The sequence below is a fragment of the Kwoniella shivajii genome, chromosome 3 (assembly GCF_035658355.1).
Source record: "Kwoniella shivajii chromosome 3, complete sequence".
NCBI lineage: Eukaryota > Fungi > Basidiomycota > Tremellomycetes > Tremellales > Cryptococcaceae > Kwoniella > Kwoniella shivajii.
Window position 1 is genome coordinate 1,100,708 of NC_085910.1, and position 12,525 is coordinate 1,113,232.

Here is a 12,525-nt window from a genome sequence, read left to right on the forward strand (position 1 = left end):
TGGTCGTGTTCATACATGTCTGTCACGCAAATGCATAGTACCAAAATCACAAACTTCTGTTCTTATTCTACAATTAACCAGACACGTCTGTGCTTTTCCTTTGTTCTACATGATGTGGCACGATCCACGCTCCGGATTGAGTCAAGCGATTGACACAGTCCAAATCTTCTTCCCATCCTTCACACCCTCTTTTGCGCCCTTGATCTTCCTTTCGTCTCCAACAGGTAATAAAACATCCAGTTGCTTTCCCCATAGGGTTTGGAATCCGTTTTCAACGAATGAAACTTTTACTTCTACTTCATCTTCTTTTCCAGTATATACAATTTTAATAATTGTTTTTGATGGTTTAGCTGAGATACCATCGTCTTCCACCCACTGACCTTCGAATGTCTTTCCAGATGTAGAAGGGAATATCCTTATTCCTCTCCAGTCGTCCAACCCTACCAAACCGCCTTCATTTTCCAGTTGAACATCTACGCCATCTGGAGTGGTTCTTGAAGGACCTTCTTGTTGAGTTACAGTAGCGTAGTTCTTTCCAACGGGAATGACTGCACCTTCCCTTGCGAAAAGACCGAAGTGTTCTAAAGGAGTTGCGATTGTCTTCCTAGACCCAGCTCTATACCTTCCATATGGAGCATGAAGATCGAAATACAAACTCTCATCATCTTGACCTCCTTTGGGGAAATATACTTCTCGGGTAAGCTGACCCTCAAATAATGCTGGACAAACTAAGATCGATCCGATACCCAACCAAGCATCGAAACCTTCCAAGATCTCTGGAGTATATAAGACAGGATCAGAAGCGAAAGGTCCGTAACCCAACCAAGCAGTCGAAGGAAGGGCTTCTTTGTGAGAAAGCCACATCAAATGATTGCTGCAATTGTGTTCTACAGATCAGTATACCTTTTTCCCCTCGGACTAAACAAAGCTTACAAGAAAGGAAGATATTCGTATCGCCATTTAATGGTTTCACGAATGATAGGAAGAACCTCTGGGTACTATGTATAACGATGAATGTATCAGCGCTGATCACGGGTACTGAGACCGAAGTGTACTTTGGCACTTTACTCACCATCCATGGAGTGTTTGTTTGAGCGGCACCGCTTGAATCCTCCTTGTCAGGCTTGAAGCTATGTATGCAGAATCTACTATGGGTAACACCTAACTGCACCCATCTGACAAACATCTCGGGAGAAGGTAACGGGCCTCCAAAACCACCAATATCTGAACCGTATGATTGCATTAAAGACATTCCAGCATTGAGTTGGATAGCTTGTGAACCTCGAAGATTGTGCCACGAAGTCCAATTATCACCTGACCAAGTTGAATTTGCGTATTTGAAAGTTCCAACATTTCCAGATCGCGTTAAAACATATGTTCTCCTATCGGGATGAACCTTCTCCAACGTCGAGTGTGAAACATAATTCATGAGTTCGGTATTGATCATTCGACCTAATAATCCCACAGTCGCCTTGCCCTCAATGGGAGAAGAGATTTCATGAGGGAAGGATGTTTGGGAGACGAATTCATCATCATGCAAATAGAACTCATTGTTGTCGCTGGGAAAGTTACCATCATCATCAGTCAACAAATCAGGAGAGAACAAGCGAAAGGATACACTCACTCCCACATACCATCACAACCTAGATCAATTAAACTTTTAACACCCTCTGCCCACCATTTCCGTCCTTCTTCACTTGTCATGTCAACCCAGCTCCCCTTCTCGTTATCTCCTACTCCAGAAGACCAGATTCTAGTGACGACGGGTTCATCGATGACAGGATCACGGAACAGAGCATCGGCAGATTCTAGTCTTTTATAGTGAGGATGGGTTTGGAGCGCATCTAGTGTCTCAAGCGTAAGGAAAACCCATCATAGGTGACAAAGAAGTTACTTACAGGGTTTGATGTTGGGGACTACCTTGATTCCGGTCTTGTGGAAATGCGCAACCATGCCCTTGAAGTCGGGATATCGCTTGGTGTTCATCGTAAACACGTATCGATTACCATTGGTCTTGTCTACCGTGTATCCTGATGACAGCTGGAATCAGGTCAATTGAGGATACAAGATATGAGCTAGGACTGTGACACTCACATGCATGGCAGAACAGGGGATATCGTGTTTTTTGCACAAGTCAGGCCAAGTCGAGAGTAGCTCTTGGGCAATAGGATGATCACTTTCTCCTAAACCCATTCCGGATGCTACGTTTCGAGCGAGATTAATAAATTCTTTCTTTCATGGCTCTGTTCCGTCCTGAAACAGAAACACGGGAAACCTACCAAGATAACCTAACCAGTCCCTGCCTACGAGTCTAGGTTTTCCCACGATCTCCGCAAAAGTCCTTACTACCTCTTTAACACCTTTTCCAACTAATACCCATTCTTCCAATCCACCGTAATCCTGAGTATAGGCCTTGAAGAATCCCCAAGGATCATCATGTAATCTCCTTACATCCCAAATACCTCCTGAGTTGGTGGGATGATAAATCGCATAAGTCGAAACCAACTCTTCACCTTCTTTAGTTGGCTTAGGAGTCGAAATCAAATATGGAGTATGTTTGTATAGAGGATCGGTGTTATACGCGTCATATGCAGCTGAATCTGAACCGTGATTTGTGAAAGATCGATTTGAGAGATCCAAGGGTGCTGCTTTTTCACCTAATCCCAGATGCAAATTATCTGCTTCAATCCACCAATGTCGCATAATACCTTTCTCCGTTAAAGCATATGATCGATTAGGTAAATCACCAAGTATTCGAACTTTCTCTTTACCAATATGTTCATACACGTAAAGTCTGATGTGTTCTTTCCACGTCAGTTCGAGTTCTCTCTTCCTTCCTGAGCCATCAAGCTCATCGGAACCAGAAGTGGGGAAATCGAATGTAGCTGAACATTTAGCTTGGTCCAACGAAGTAAGCTTGAATTCTAGTGGTTTATCGGCTAACACAACATTGTCGTGAGGGGGTCTTGGTCTGTCAGGACCAATGAGGAGGATTCGGTAAACATTGGGAAGTGGGAAGGATAATGTATACACAAAGTTCTTGAATCGGCCTTTCTCAGAAGCTGTCCGAAGCTCGAACGATTTGATCAAGGACCCAGATTTGGGGGAGGAGGTTGGTAGTGTGAACCCGTCTAATTCGCGTTCGACGATTGGCATGCTGAAAACCGGCGGGGACCAATGTACTGTTGAGTATATTGAAATAGATGTACGCAAGAGACACGGTCAAGATAGCATCGACTTATTTAATGATCTTCGTCTTTTGGCATTCAATACTCGCATCGTTCATACGACACCGGAGTACATGTTTTGATGCAGCATCATCTGACACTTACACTGACACCACCGGTCGATCTTTACCAGAAGGCGGACCGCCAGGCACCCGGTGCTTTCGGTGCCGGAATGTTGGGATTTGATTCCGTGAGGTGTCGCATAGACGGACAAAGACGTAGAGAACACTAGAAGGCCTTCCTCGCTGCACTAGATTGTAAGGAACTTTGAGTGCTCATCATAGCACAGTAGTGCAGACGATAAGGTATTCACGCCATATAACCGGTCCGATATCCTCCATGTTTTGTTCAGTGCCAAACTCAGTCGTGACTGATACCTCACATCTTACTGAGAGGCTCATTCCTATGTCATCTCCTGCTTCGCCGATCCCAATCTCAGACAACGCTCTGATGTCAGTTCACTCCAGCGTGCTTGATCGTCACTAATACTTTTCAAGTGAAGTCTTTAGACATCACGGCTTGAGCAGATCACAAGCAAATTAAGGGAGTATTGCGATGCCAGACGCGCGTGCTCACCGCGTGCTTCAAAACCTCCGCCTCGAGAAAGTTGACTGGATCAAACCCATCATCATCGCTTGAGCTTCTTTTATGTTGTTGATACGATAATGAGCATCGTTATCATTGCTGATATCGCGTAGAAGACAATGTCACCGAGGGCTCAGGATGGCAAGGCTCAGTGAGTCTCATATACGATGAAAAACGCAATGACTGATTGCGTATTTTCGCAAGGCCATCGCTTCATTCATTCTTTAAACGCAAATCTCCTCCTCGTATTTCACCGAGCAAGAAAGCCAGCGACGATGACTTAGTCGTCGATCTGACAGACTCGCCTCCTGCCAAGAAGGCTAAAACCTTGCCAATGCTACCCAGTCCCACAACGTCGGTAATCAAATCCTCCCTCGCACAGCCATCATCAGTTTACTTCCTCAAACCTGACATTCCTTCACCTGCAAGGACCCCTTCTCTTAGCGCAGCACCTGGGTCAACTTCGATATCCACTTCAGCTACCCTGGAGACATATCGTCTACCTAAAGTCCGTATCTTACCATCGTCACAATCAGGCAATGCTTTTGAAGGCTTTACCATTTCATTGGAAGCTGGAGCTGGACCTAGTTCAACTCAAACTCCGCGCACGGACGTTCAACTGCGCCGTCACGAGGCTTGGCAAGCTCGTATTCTAGCTGGTGGAATCACTCGTCGTCGCAGATCGCTAGCTCTGGATGAAGCTGCTGCTGCTGAAGTTCGTCGAGCAGCCGGAATTGATACACCTGATGTAGACTCCGGTGCGGACACTCCTCTGTTGGAAGAACCGGATCAGGCTGAGATCGAAGAAGCAGGGAGGAGACAAGCTGCCGAGGGTGTGGGAAGTAAACTCGCGGCAAAGTATGCATCAAAGTCAAAGGAAGCGAAAAGCGCTGTGAAAGGAAAGGGGAAAAAGAAGGAAGAAGTAGGACCAAGTGGCCAAACCTATACACCCCTAGAGAAGCAGTTTATGGAGGTCAAAGAGAAGAATCAGGATGTTCTTTTACTTATGGAAGGTAAGTAATTCTTCTTGATCCCGACGTACAAACTGACAGAAGAGAGCAGTTGGATACAAGTATAAGTGAGTCTATACAGGATTTCGAATTTGGTAGGCATCGGATTTGATTTTTGGCTCGTCAGATTTCATGGAGACGATGCCAAGGCTGCTGCTAAAGAGCTGGGGATCGTTGCGTGAGTCTTTTAACTTCAATATGAACCTCGAATGCTGACATCTGAACAGATTCCCGAGCCGAAACTTCTATACGGCTTCTATTCCAACACATCGCCTGCATATTCACGTCAAGAAGTCAGTCTATAATCCACCTTTTCGTCAGCAAGATCTGTTTTATAAGCTGACAACTCCCGTAGGTTGATATCTTTGGGCTACAAAGTTGGAGTCATTAGCCAGACAGAGACAGCTGCCCTGAAGAAGGTGGGAGACAACAGGAATGCTCCCTTTACAAGGGAGTTAACTCATCTTTTTACTGCGGCGACGTGAGTCATATTGCCCTTTGATTTGCTGCACGTCTGACTTGATCAGATATGTTGAGGATCCGTCTCTTCCTTCATCCTCGACCTCTCTTGACGACCCAATACTCCCCGGTACTACGGCACCACCTACTAATGCATTAGTGGCTGTTGTGGAGCAGGGCATGGGTGGTATGGCATATGATGAGAGAGTTAGAATAGCGTTAGTCAGCGTCATTCCTGGCACCGGAGAGGTTGTATGGGATGAATTTGACGGTACGTTATTCCAACATCCATCTTTCAAAGCTTGGCAGTGATTCATCTCTTTCTACTGATTAGATTCGCAAGTACGAAGCGAGCTAGAGACTCGTTTAACCCACCTTCAACCAGCAGAACTACTTCTGCCACGGGCGGGACTAAGCAAATCTACCGAGAAGATACTAAACCATTTCGCTGGGGGCACAAGGTAGGTCAAAAATATCCCAAACTCCTCGCCTCTGTGCTAATTATCTGGTTGTAGGACTGGTTCAAGTATTACCGTCCGGATCGAAAGAATAGAAAACATCCATTCATACGATGAAGCTTTTGATTACCTCACCAGGTTTTATAGTGGCAAAAAGGACAAGAAGAAAGTCAGAGAGAAGCGTGACGAACAAATAGATCTTACACTAAGCGACGACGAACTTGATGGAGCGGTACAGAATGGTGATTCGCATGATCTGCAGGGAGAAACAAAAACTGTACAAGAAGACGATATGCAACTTGCTGCAGGCCTCGACTGTGAGTAGTAGTACGCAACCATTTGGGCGTTGACATGAAACCTACCATGTAGCTGCGGAAGCTGTACTAGCTTTGGTCGATTTCCCGAAACAAGTCGTTGTCGCGCTAAGTATAGCCGTCCGATATATGAAGAGTGAGTTACTCCTACCACTGACTTGGCACAAACTGAAAAATGCTTGATGCAGCTTTCGGATTGCAAAATGCTTTCAAACATCGGTCATCTTTCGCTAAAGTAAGAAATCTACCCTGAGACCACGCTGATAACGAGCAACAGTTCATCAATCGTGCGCACATGCTGTTGTCAAGCAATACCTTGGTTAACCTGTACGCGGACTTCCATGGGGCAAGTGAGCCAAGGAGACTACTAACATATATGCAGGGAGATTTATCGAAACCAAGACGACGGCGGTATCTACGGCAGTCTACTATGGTGTAAGCATTGTTCACTCTTGTCCCATGTCCAACACTAATCTTCGCTATAGTATTGGATCAGTAGGTTGTTTGCTTTAGCCCAGATGAAGTGACCTGACCTTCAATAGCTGTAAAACCCGTATGGGTCGTCGCCTCCTACGGGAATGGATAGGAAGGCCACTTCTGGATGTAGCGTGAGTACCTTTCCTCGAAGCTGACTAAGCAAGCTGAACGAAAAACTTCTTAGCGCTCTTCGTGCTCGGACTGATGCGATCGAGGAAATAATGGAAAACAATACCTATCACATGGAGAAGCTAAGGAGTCTGCTAGTGAGCATGCCTGACTTAGTGAAGGGTTTGACGAGAGTTCAATACGGCAAGGTGAGTTGCGGTACGCAATGAAAGGCCCCACCCAGACGGCTGACCGGTCCAACAGGCAGCACCGACTGAACTCGCAACTATTCTCGTCGCCCTCGTTCGAATCGGTTCCGAATTTAAACCTACTCAGGAACAGATATTCAGATCTTCGCTTCTAAACAGTATTTTGAATACACTACCTACAATCCTTGAGACGTCCAAACAGTTTTTGGAATCTATCAACCTAAAAGCTGCAAGGGAAAATGATGAATCAAACTTGTGGAACGATCCCGACAGATTTTCGGACATCCAAGATGCAAAAGATGTGAGTCATGACGAGTATTGATGGTAGAATTGGGCAGCTGAATCAATCGCACACAGTGCATAAGCATTTGCGAAAGTGAATTAGACCAGCATCTCAAAGATGTCAGAAGAACACTCAAAAGGCCCACTTTGAGTTATGTGACGGTTGCTGGTATCGAGGTGAGCTACAATCTGTCATTGTGAAAACCCCAAAACTCACTCCCAGCTTCAGTATCTCCTTGAAGTCCCGGTCAGAGACGTCAAGGCTGTTCCTCCGAAATGGATCAAAGTCAGCGCGTAAGTGCATTCATTCCGGTGTTTTCTCGATCAGCCTGACTTTGATCACAGCACCAAGTCGGTTAATCGGTACCACACCCCAGACATCTTGAGAATGTGAGCTTCTTCTTTTATGATACTATCTGTCATCTGACAGGTTACCTACCACCAGTAACAAGGAACGAGACCAACATAAGGAGACTTTGAACGCGGCAGCTCAGGATGCCTTCAAGTCTTTTCAATCGGAGATCTCTGATCACCATGAACTTGTGATTGTTTCGAAGCAAATAGCAGTCATCGACTGCCTCATGTCTTTGGCTCAAGTTGCTGCTGCATCCGGGTATTGCAAGCCTAAATTTGTGCAAGACCCAGAACTAAGGATCAGAGCTGGAAGACATCCCATGGTACGTGCATCGGCCAATAAAGATCCATCAGCAGGAACAATCACTAACAAGACCGCGTTTTCAGGTGGCGATGCTAAGAGATGATGCATACGTTCCTTTTGATATCGACTTTTCGGAACGGGATGGTTCATCAAAAGTCATCACTGGTCCCAATATGGCAGGTAAGTAAGAGAACTTTCGGGTATGCGTACACTGCTCATGTGTGATACAGGAAAAAGTTCGTGTGTCCGTGCCGTAGTGAGTGCTTCCATCCTCCGCCCTCGATGAGCAAGAGCTGACGCCTCGCTCAGGCCCTCATCGTCTGTATGGCGCAGATTGGCTCGTTCGTACCCGCTACCTCGGTGACTTTGGGCGTTCACGATGCGGTGCAGACGTGAGTGATCGACAAACCATTTAAGGGAAGTTCTAATCATCATTCTCACTCGCTCACTACAGGCGAATGGGAGGTAAGTTGATTCGCATGGATGTATGATGACACGGCGTATTGACGTCGTTTCAGCATCCGATGAAATTGGTCGTGGTAAATCAACATTTATGGTCGAGCTTTCCGAGACAAGCGATATCCTGCGCACTATTACACCCAGGACGTTAGTCGTTCTTGATGAGTGAGTTAGCGAGAAAAAGGTCACATGCTACTAGCTGACATTGCTTACCACAGGCTTGGTCGAGGTACTAGGTATGCTTTTCCCGGATGTCTTCCAGCAGTTGAGACCTGACAACCATTACATAGCACATATGACGGTGTGGCTATCGCGTATGCCACCTTGTCACATGTCGCTGGAACGGGATGCAACACGCTGTTTGTTACTCATTACCCTATGGTTGCGGAACAATTGGCTAGAGAGGTGTGTTTGGTCCAACTACTTGCATACTTACCATTTCATCCCGCAGAAACCAGATCAAATCAGTAATTGGCATATGGCTTTCGACGAAATCAAATTGCCTGGTATGCCACCTCAATTACATATTCCGAGTTCAGCTAACGGATATGTGGATAGATGGCAGTGCCGAGATTACATTCCTTTACAAGCTTACACGAGGTCTGGCAGAAGCTTCATTTGGAGTATGGTGTGCTCGATTAGCTGGATTACCAAAATCAGTCCTTGAAACAGCTCAACTCAGAGCCGATTACCTTAAACACGAGACTCAACTGCGCTTGTTGAACGCTCTATCTCGAAGGACCGGGAAAATGCTGAAAGATATTTCTGACGTACAAGGAAGGAAAAAAGAAGAGATTTTGAAGAATGTTATGACTCTAGATAGAGCCCTGAGATTGGTTTCAAAAAGTTAAACTTACTTGTCTTCCTTTTTGAGTTTCTGGCAATTGTATATGATTCGAGTTACGCGCGGTCTTGATCATACCTTGCATATAGTATAACATAATATTTCTACCTACGATAATGGTATCATATCATGCATCTTGTTTTTTTGTGTAACACTATTGGCTTGTGTTGCCTGGTTTGGAGGCGGTAGACTGAAGCTGGAAAATGTACAATGCGATTGAATGCATGAGGTATGATACATGAGTACAGATCGATGATGCCGCATTCTAATCATATCCTCTACCAGATCTCTTTTTCCCTTCTTTCCTCTTGAAATGTTTCTTACCTATTCCTGCTCCCGAGTCCTTCATCGATTGACCTACTACTGGCATCCCATCAGGACCCAACATTCTTTGATGTGGGTAAACTGTTGATCGAGCGAACGAAAGTCCTCCTTCGGGAACGTCATTGATTTGGTTTCTACCCTTTACGACTAATCTAGGTTGAGGTCCACCTTCAGTAAAATAAACATTATCTAAAGCTTGAGCTTTTTCTCTACCTGATCTCATAGGTGCAGAAGCTGCATTAGCCCTGATTGACTTCGTCGTCAATTGTTTTTCTCTTTTTTGCTCTTCACCTTCTTCGGTCGTATTATCTTGAGGACCAGGACCTGATCCTGATCCAGCAGGTTTGACATATGTGTCTGCGTTTTTGGAGACATGGGTGACGGGTGCACGTTTTCGACCATTTTCATATGATTTTTCAATTTTAGCTAACGTTATAGCACGAGATGATGCCATGAAATCATCGGATTCGATACCAGGTGGAGGATGGGCATACAGCAATTTCGCATTGACGTAATCTTTAAGTATATAACGTGCAGCTCGAGATGTATCTGGCATACCAAACGAAGATCGGGTCATACCTCGTGCGACTAAGAGAATGAAGTTGAGCTATACACCCCACAAGCAAGTACAAGAAACCAATATTCCCACTCACTCGCATAGGTAGACAGGAATTCTTCCCAACCGACTTGACCTGTCCCTCCATCTTCAACATCTCTGACATCAATCCTAATACCGTATGTTCCCTCTAAAATCTCCCTGGGTATTCTTTTACACAGCAAATCTGCGGGAGCTGAGTATTCTCTCATTTGATCAATTGGTAGTACACCATCAACCACCATATCCGCTTGAGTATTGGCGAATTGTGGGAAGACTAAACCTGGACAATCACATAATGTGACGGTATCGGAGAGCACCAGAGTTTGGAAATGTTTCGTTTTACCTGGAGTAGCTGAAACAGAAACCTTCTTTGCACCCAGAAGCGCATTGATGGTAGATGATTTACCGACATTGGGATAACCGACAAGACCAACCATGAGCTTGGTGGGTTCAGGATCACGAGGCGTAGCGAACACTGAATTATCGCTGTCAGAAAAAGCATCAAGAATGCGTAGAAAGGTGTTACTCACATTTAATATCAGGGGCAGAATTTATGAACAATTCTTCAAGCTCTGTGACAGATAACACTCTTGTTCTGATATTCTCTTCTTCACCTTCCGGGGGAGCACCGTACTTGGCCGCGATCTCCTGGACTACTTTCTCCAAAGATACCCTCTCCCCTTGCGCAAGCTGTTCTTCTACTTCGCCATCCGACTGGTCGTTTTCGTCCTCGCCTTCACCCTCCGTCGACCAACCTTCTTCATAATCGTCATCAAACCTGGTCTTTTTCACTTGTTCAGCCAATTCTTCTTCCTCGTCTATCTCAGATTCGGTTTCGTCATCATCATCAGAAGGAATTTCATTTGCTTCCTCGAGCTCGGCTTGTTCCTCTTCTTCCTCTTGAATTTTTTCCTCGTTGTCTTCATCAGAATTGGCATCATCATCTTCCACAGGAATCTCGCCAGCTAGTCGTTGACGTTGTTTCTCAGCTTGTTCTTGTAACGCCGCTGCGTTAGCAGCAGAGAAGAAAGCGTATGATATATTTTGTTTTTCAAAGTGTTCTGCCCATTGACACCTGTTGAAGCTCACTATATCAGCCAAATGATTTCAATCCGACGAATAATGGTACTCACCTCTGATCATAAGTCAATAAATCTGCTTTATTGATCAACAACAAACTCCTTCTTTTCCCCTTTCCTGGCACAGTAATCTCTTCATCAGTCTCATCACTTCCAATCTCTTGGACGTAATCTTCTAAATCCGCACATCTGAAACCTAATGGATTTCGGGCATCTACAATTTGTACTATCAAATGGGATCTTTCCAGTACACGCCAAAGTTGCCTCCATAATTGAATATTCCTCTCGAAAGGTGTCATCAGTAAACTTGACTTTTCGGCAAGTCTGTCGAGGATAAGTCAAAAAATCTCAGCCCACCATCTCAACATTATATAGGTGAGATGTGAAAATGTGAACATACTGTGCTAAATCCCTTCTCCAGTCTAAGAACGCATCTCTCTCTTGTTTCTCCAATTCCAATCTAGTCATCTTCCTTGTCCACGCTGGCCTGTTAAAGGATGGCAGATGAGGTTAGCTCACTATAAAGATCATCAATATAGCAATAAGGAAGAGCCACACCTCCTGGGGACCTTCAAGTCCGATGCCATATCTCTCTTCTTCTTGATGACTTCTTTCTCTTCTTGAGCGGAAAGTAGATAGGGATTCGTTTCCGGTGCAGGCATATTAGGCGCACTTATGATCCTCATCTTCGATCTCTCTAAATGAGATTACAGCGCTATCAGCTCACATTATCCAAGAATGCAATGACAGTGAGCCCTACCAGTGGTGAAATCATGATCCGCCAGAGCGGCATTTGCCAGAAACTCATCTAGATCTCTCTCGTGTGTAATAGACGCAAGTGGATTCGACTCGTCTAGTGTATACTGTATGATAAGACATGAGCTTGTCGTATTCTGTGGCTGCATGGCAGCTGGGATCTGGGACTCACCAGTTGAGATTCTTTGGGAGCAACAGCTTCCTTAGCCTTCCGATTGATCAGGGCTTTACCCAAACCTGACCCTTGAGCTTTTGTTCGAGGTGGCTACGTGCAGGGAAGTTGTAAGCTAGCAGCCCATTCGACTTGATCAGCTGACGACTGACCATTTTGCGCTAATATTGTATAGTCTGTATTTTAGGAAATGACACTTCCTGAAGAGATGCTGCTTCGCTGATCGATGGACTGTTCAAACTTATTCAAGATTTTGCACAAATCCAAAAAAAGTGGAGAGATGTCATGTATCGGCGGGTTCCACCTAATTCAGTGGAGTCCCTCGCAATCTCCGCCGACTATCTATAAAAAGCAAAAACGTCTCATCAAATTTCTTATTTGTGAGGTTACGCCGGTAAATGATTACGTTTGGACGCAGCCAAAAAAAACAGCAAAAACTAAAGGTCTTACTGGGATTCGAACCCAGGTTACTTGGAACGTTTTCACGCTTCAAGGAAGGAGATTTC

General features: G+C 45.1%; 3 protein-coding genes across 3 annotated transcripts; 1 reads left to right on the forward strand and 2 right to left on the reverse strand.

Moving 5' to 3' along the window:
• Positions 1-141: 141 nt before the first annotated feature.
• Positions 142-3,156, reverse strand: IL334_002614 (uncharacterized protein; the record flags this gene model as incomplete). Its single annotated transcript, XM_062934358.1, has 7 exons — positions 142-874; positions 934-998; positions 1,073-1,559; positions 1,625-1,844; positions 1,899-2,040; positions 2,095-2,201; positions 2,280-3,156. The coding sequence occupies 7 exons, from the start codon at positions 3,154-3,156 to the stop codon at positions 142-144; spliced, it is 2,631 nt and encodes an 876-aa protein (XP_062790409.1).
• Positions 3,157-3,931: 775 nt separating this feature from the next.
• IL334_002615 (uncharacterized protein) lies at positions 3,932-9,097 on the forward strand (the record flags this gene model as incomplete). Its single annotated transcript, XM_062934359.1, has 30 exons — positions 3,932-3,963; positions 4,017-4,825; positions 4,875-4,890; positions 4,950-5,000; positions 5,050-5,115; positions 5,178-5,303; positions 5,350-5,552; positions 5,616-5,742; positions 5,797-6,056; positions 6,109-6,189; positions 6,242-6,288; positions 6,331-6,380; positions 6,436-6,488; positions 6,539-6,548; positions 6,596-6,661; positions 6,715-6,847; positions 6,903-7,148; positions 7,205-7,306; positions 7,359-7,423; positions 7,475-7,519; positions 7,575-7,806; positions 7,871-7,967; positions 8,018-8,043; positions 8,097-8,179; positions 8,242-8,252; positions 8,306-8,411; positions 8,465-8,482; positions 8,537-8,651; positions 8,698-8,752; positions 8,805-9,097. 30 exons carry the CDS (start codon positions 3,932-3,934, stop codon positions 9,095-9,097), a joined length of 3,624 nt encoding a protein of 1,207 aa, XP_062790410.1.
• Positions 9,098-9,355: 258 nt separating this feature from the next.
• Positions 9,356-12,174, reverse strand: IL334_002616 (uncharacterized protein; the record flags this gene model as incomplete). The annotated part of the gene is made up of 9 exons (XM_062934360.1): positions 9,356-10,002; positions 10,068-10,487; positions 10,543-11,087; positions 11,146-11,415; positions 11,492-11,578; positions 11,650-11,788; positions 11,852-11,954; positions 12,020-12,112; positions 12,172-12,174. 9 exons carry the CDS (start codon positions 12,172-12,174, stop codon positions 9,356-9,358), a joined length of 2,307 nt encoding a protein of 768 aa, XP_062790411.1.
• Between the last annotated feature and the right edge of the window lie 351 nt (positions 12,175-12,525).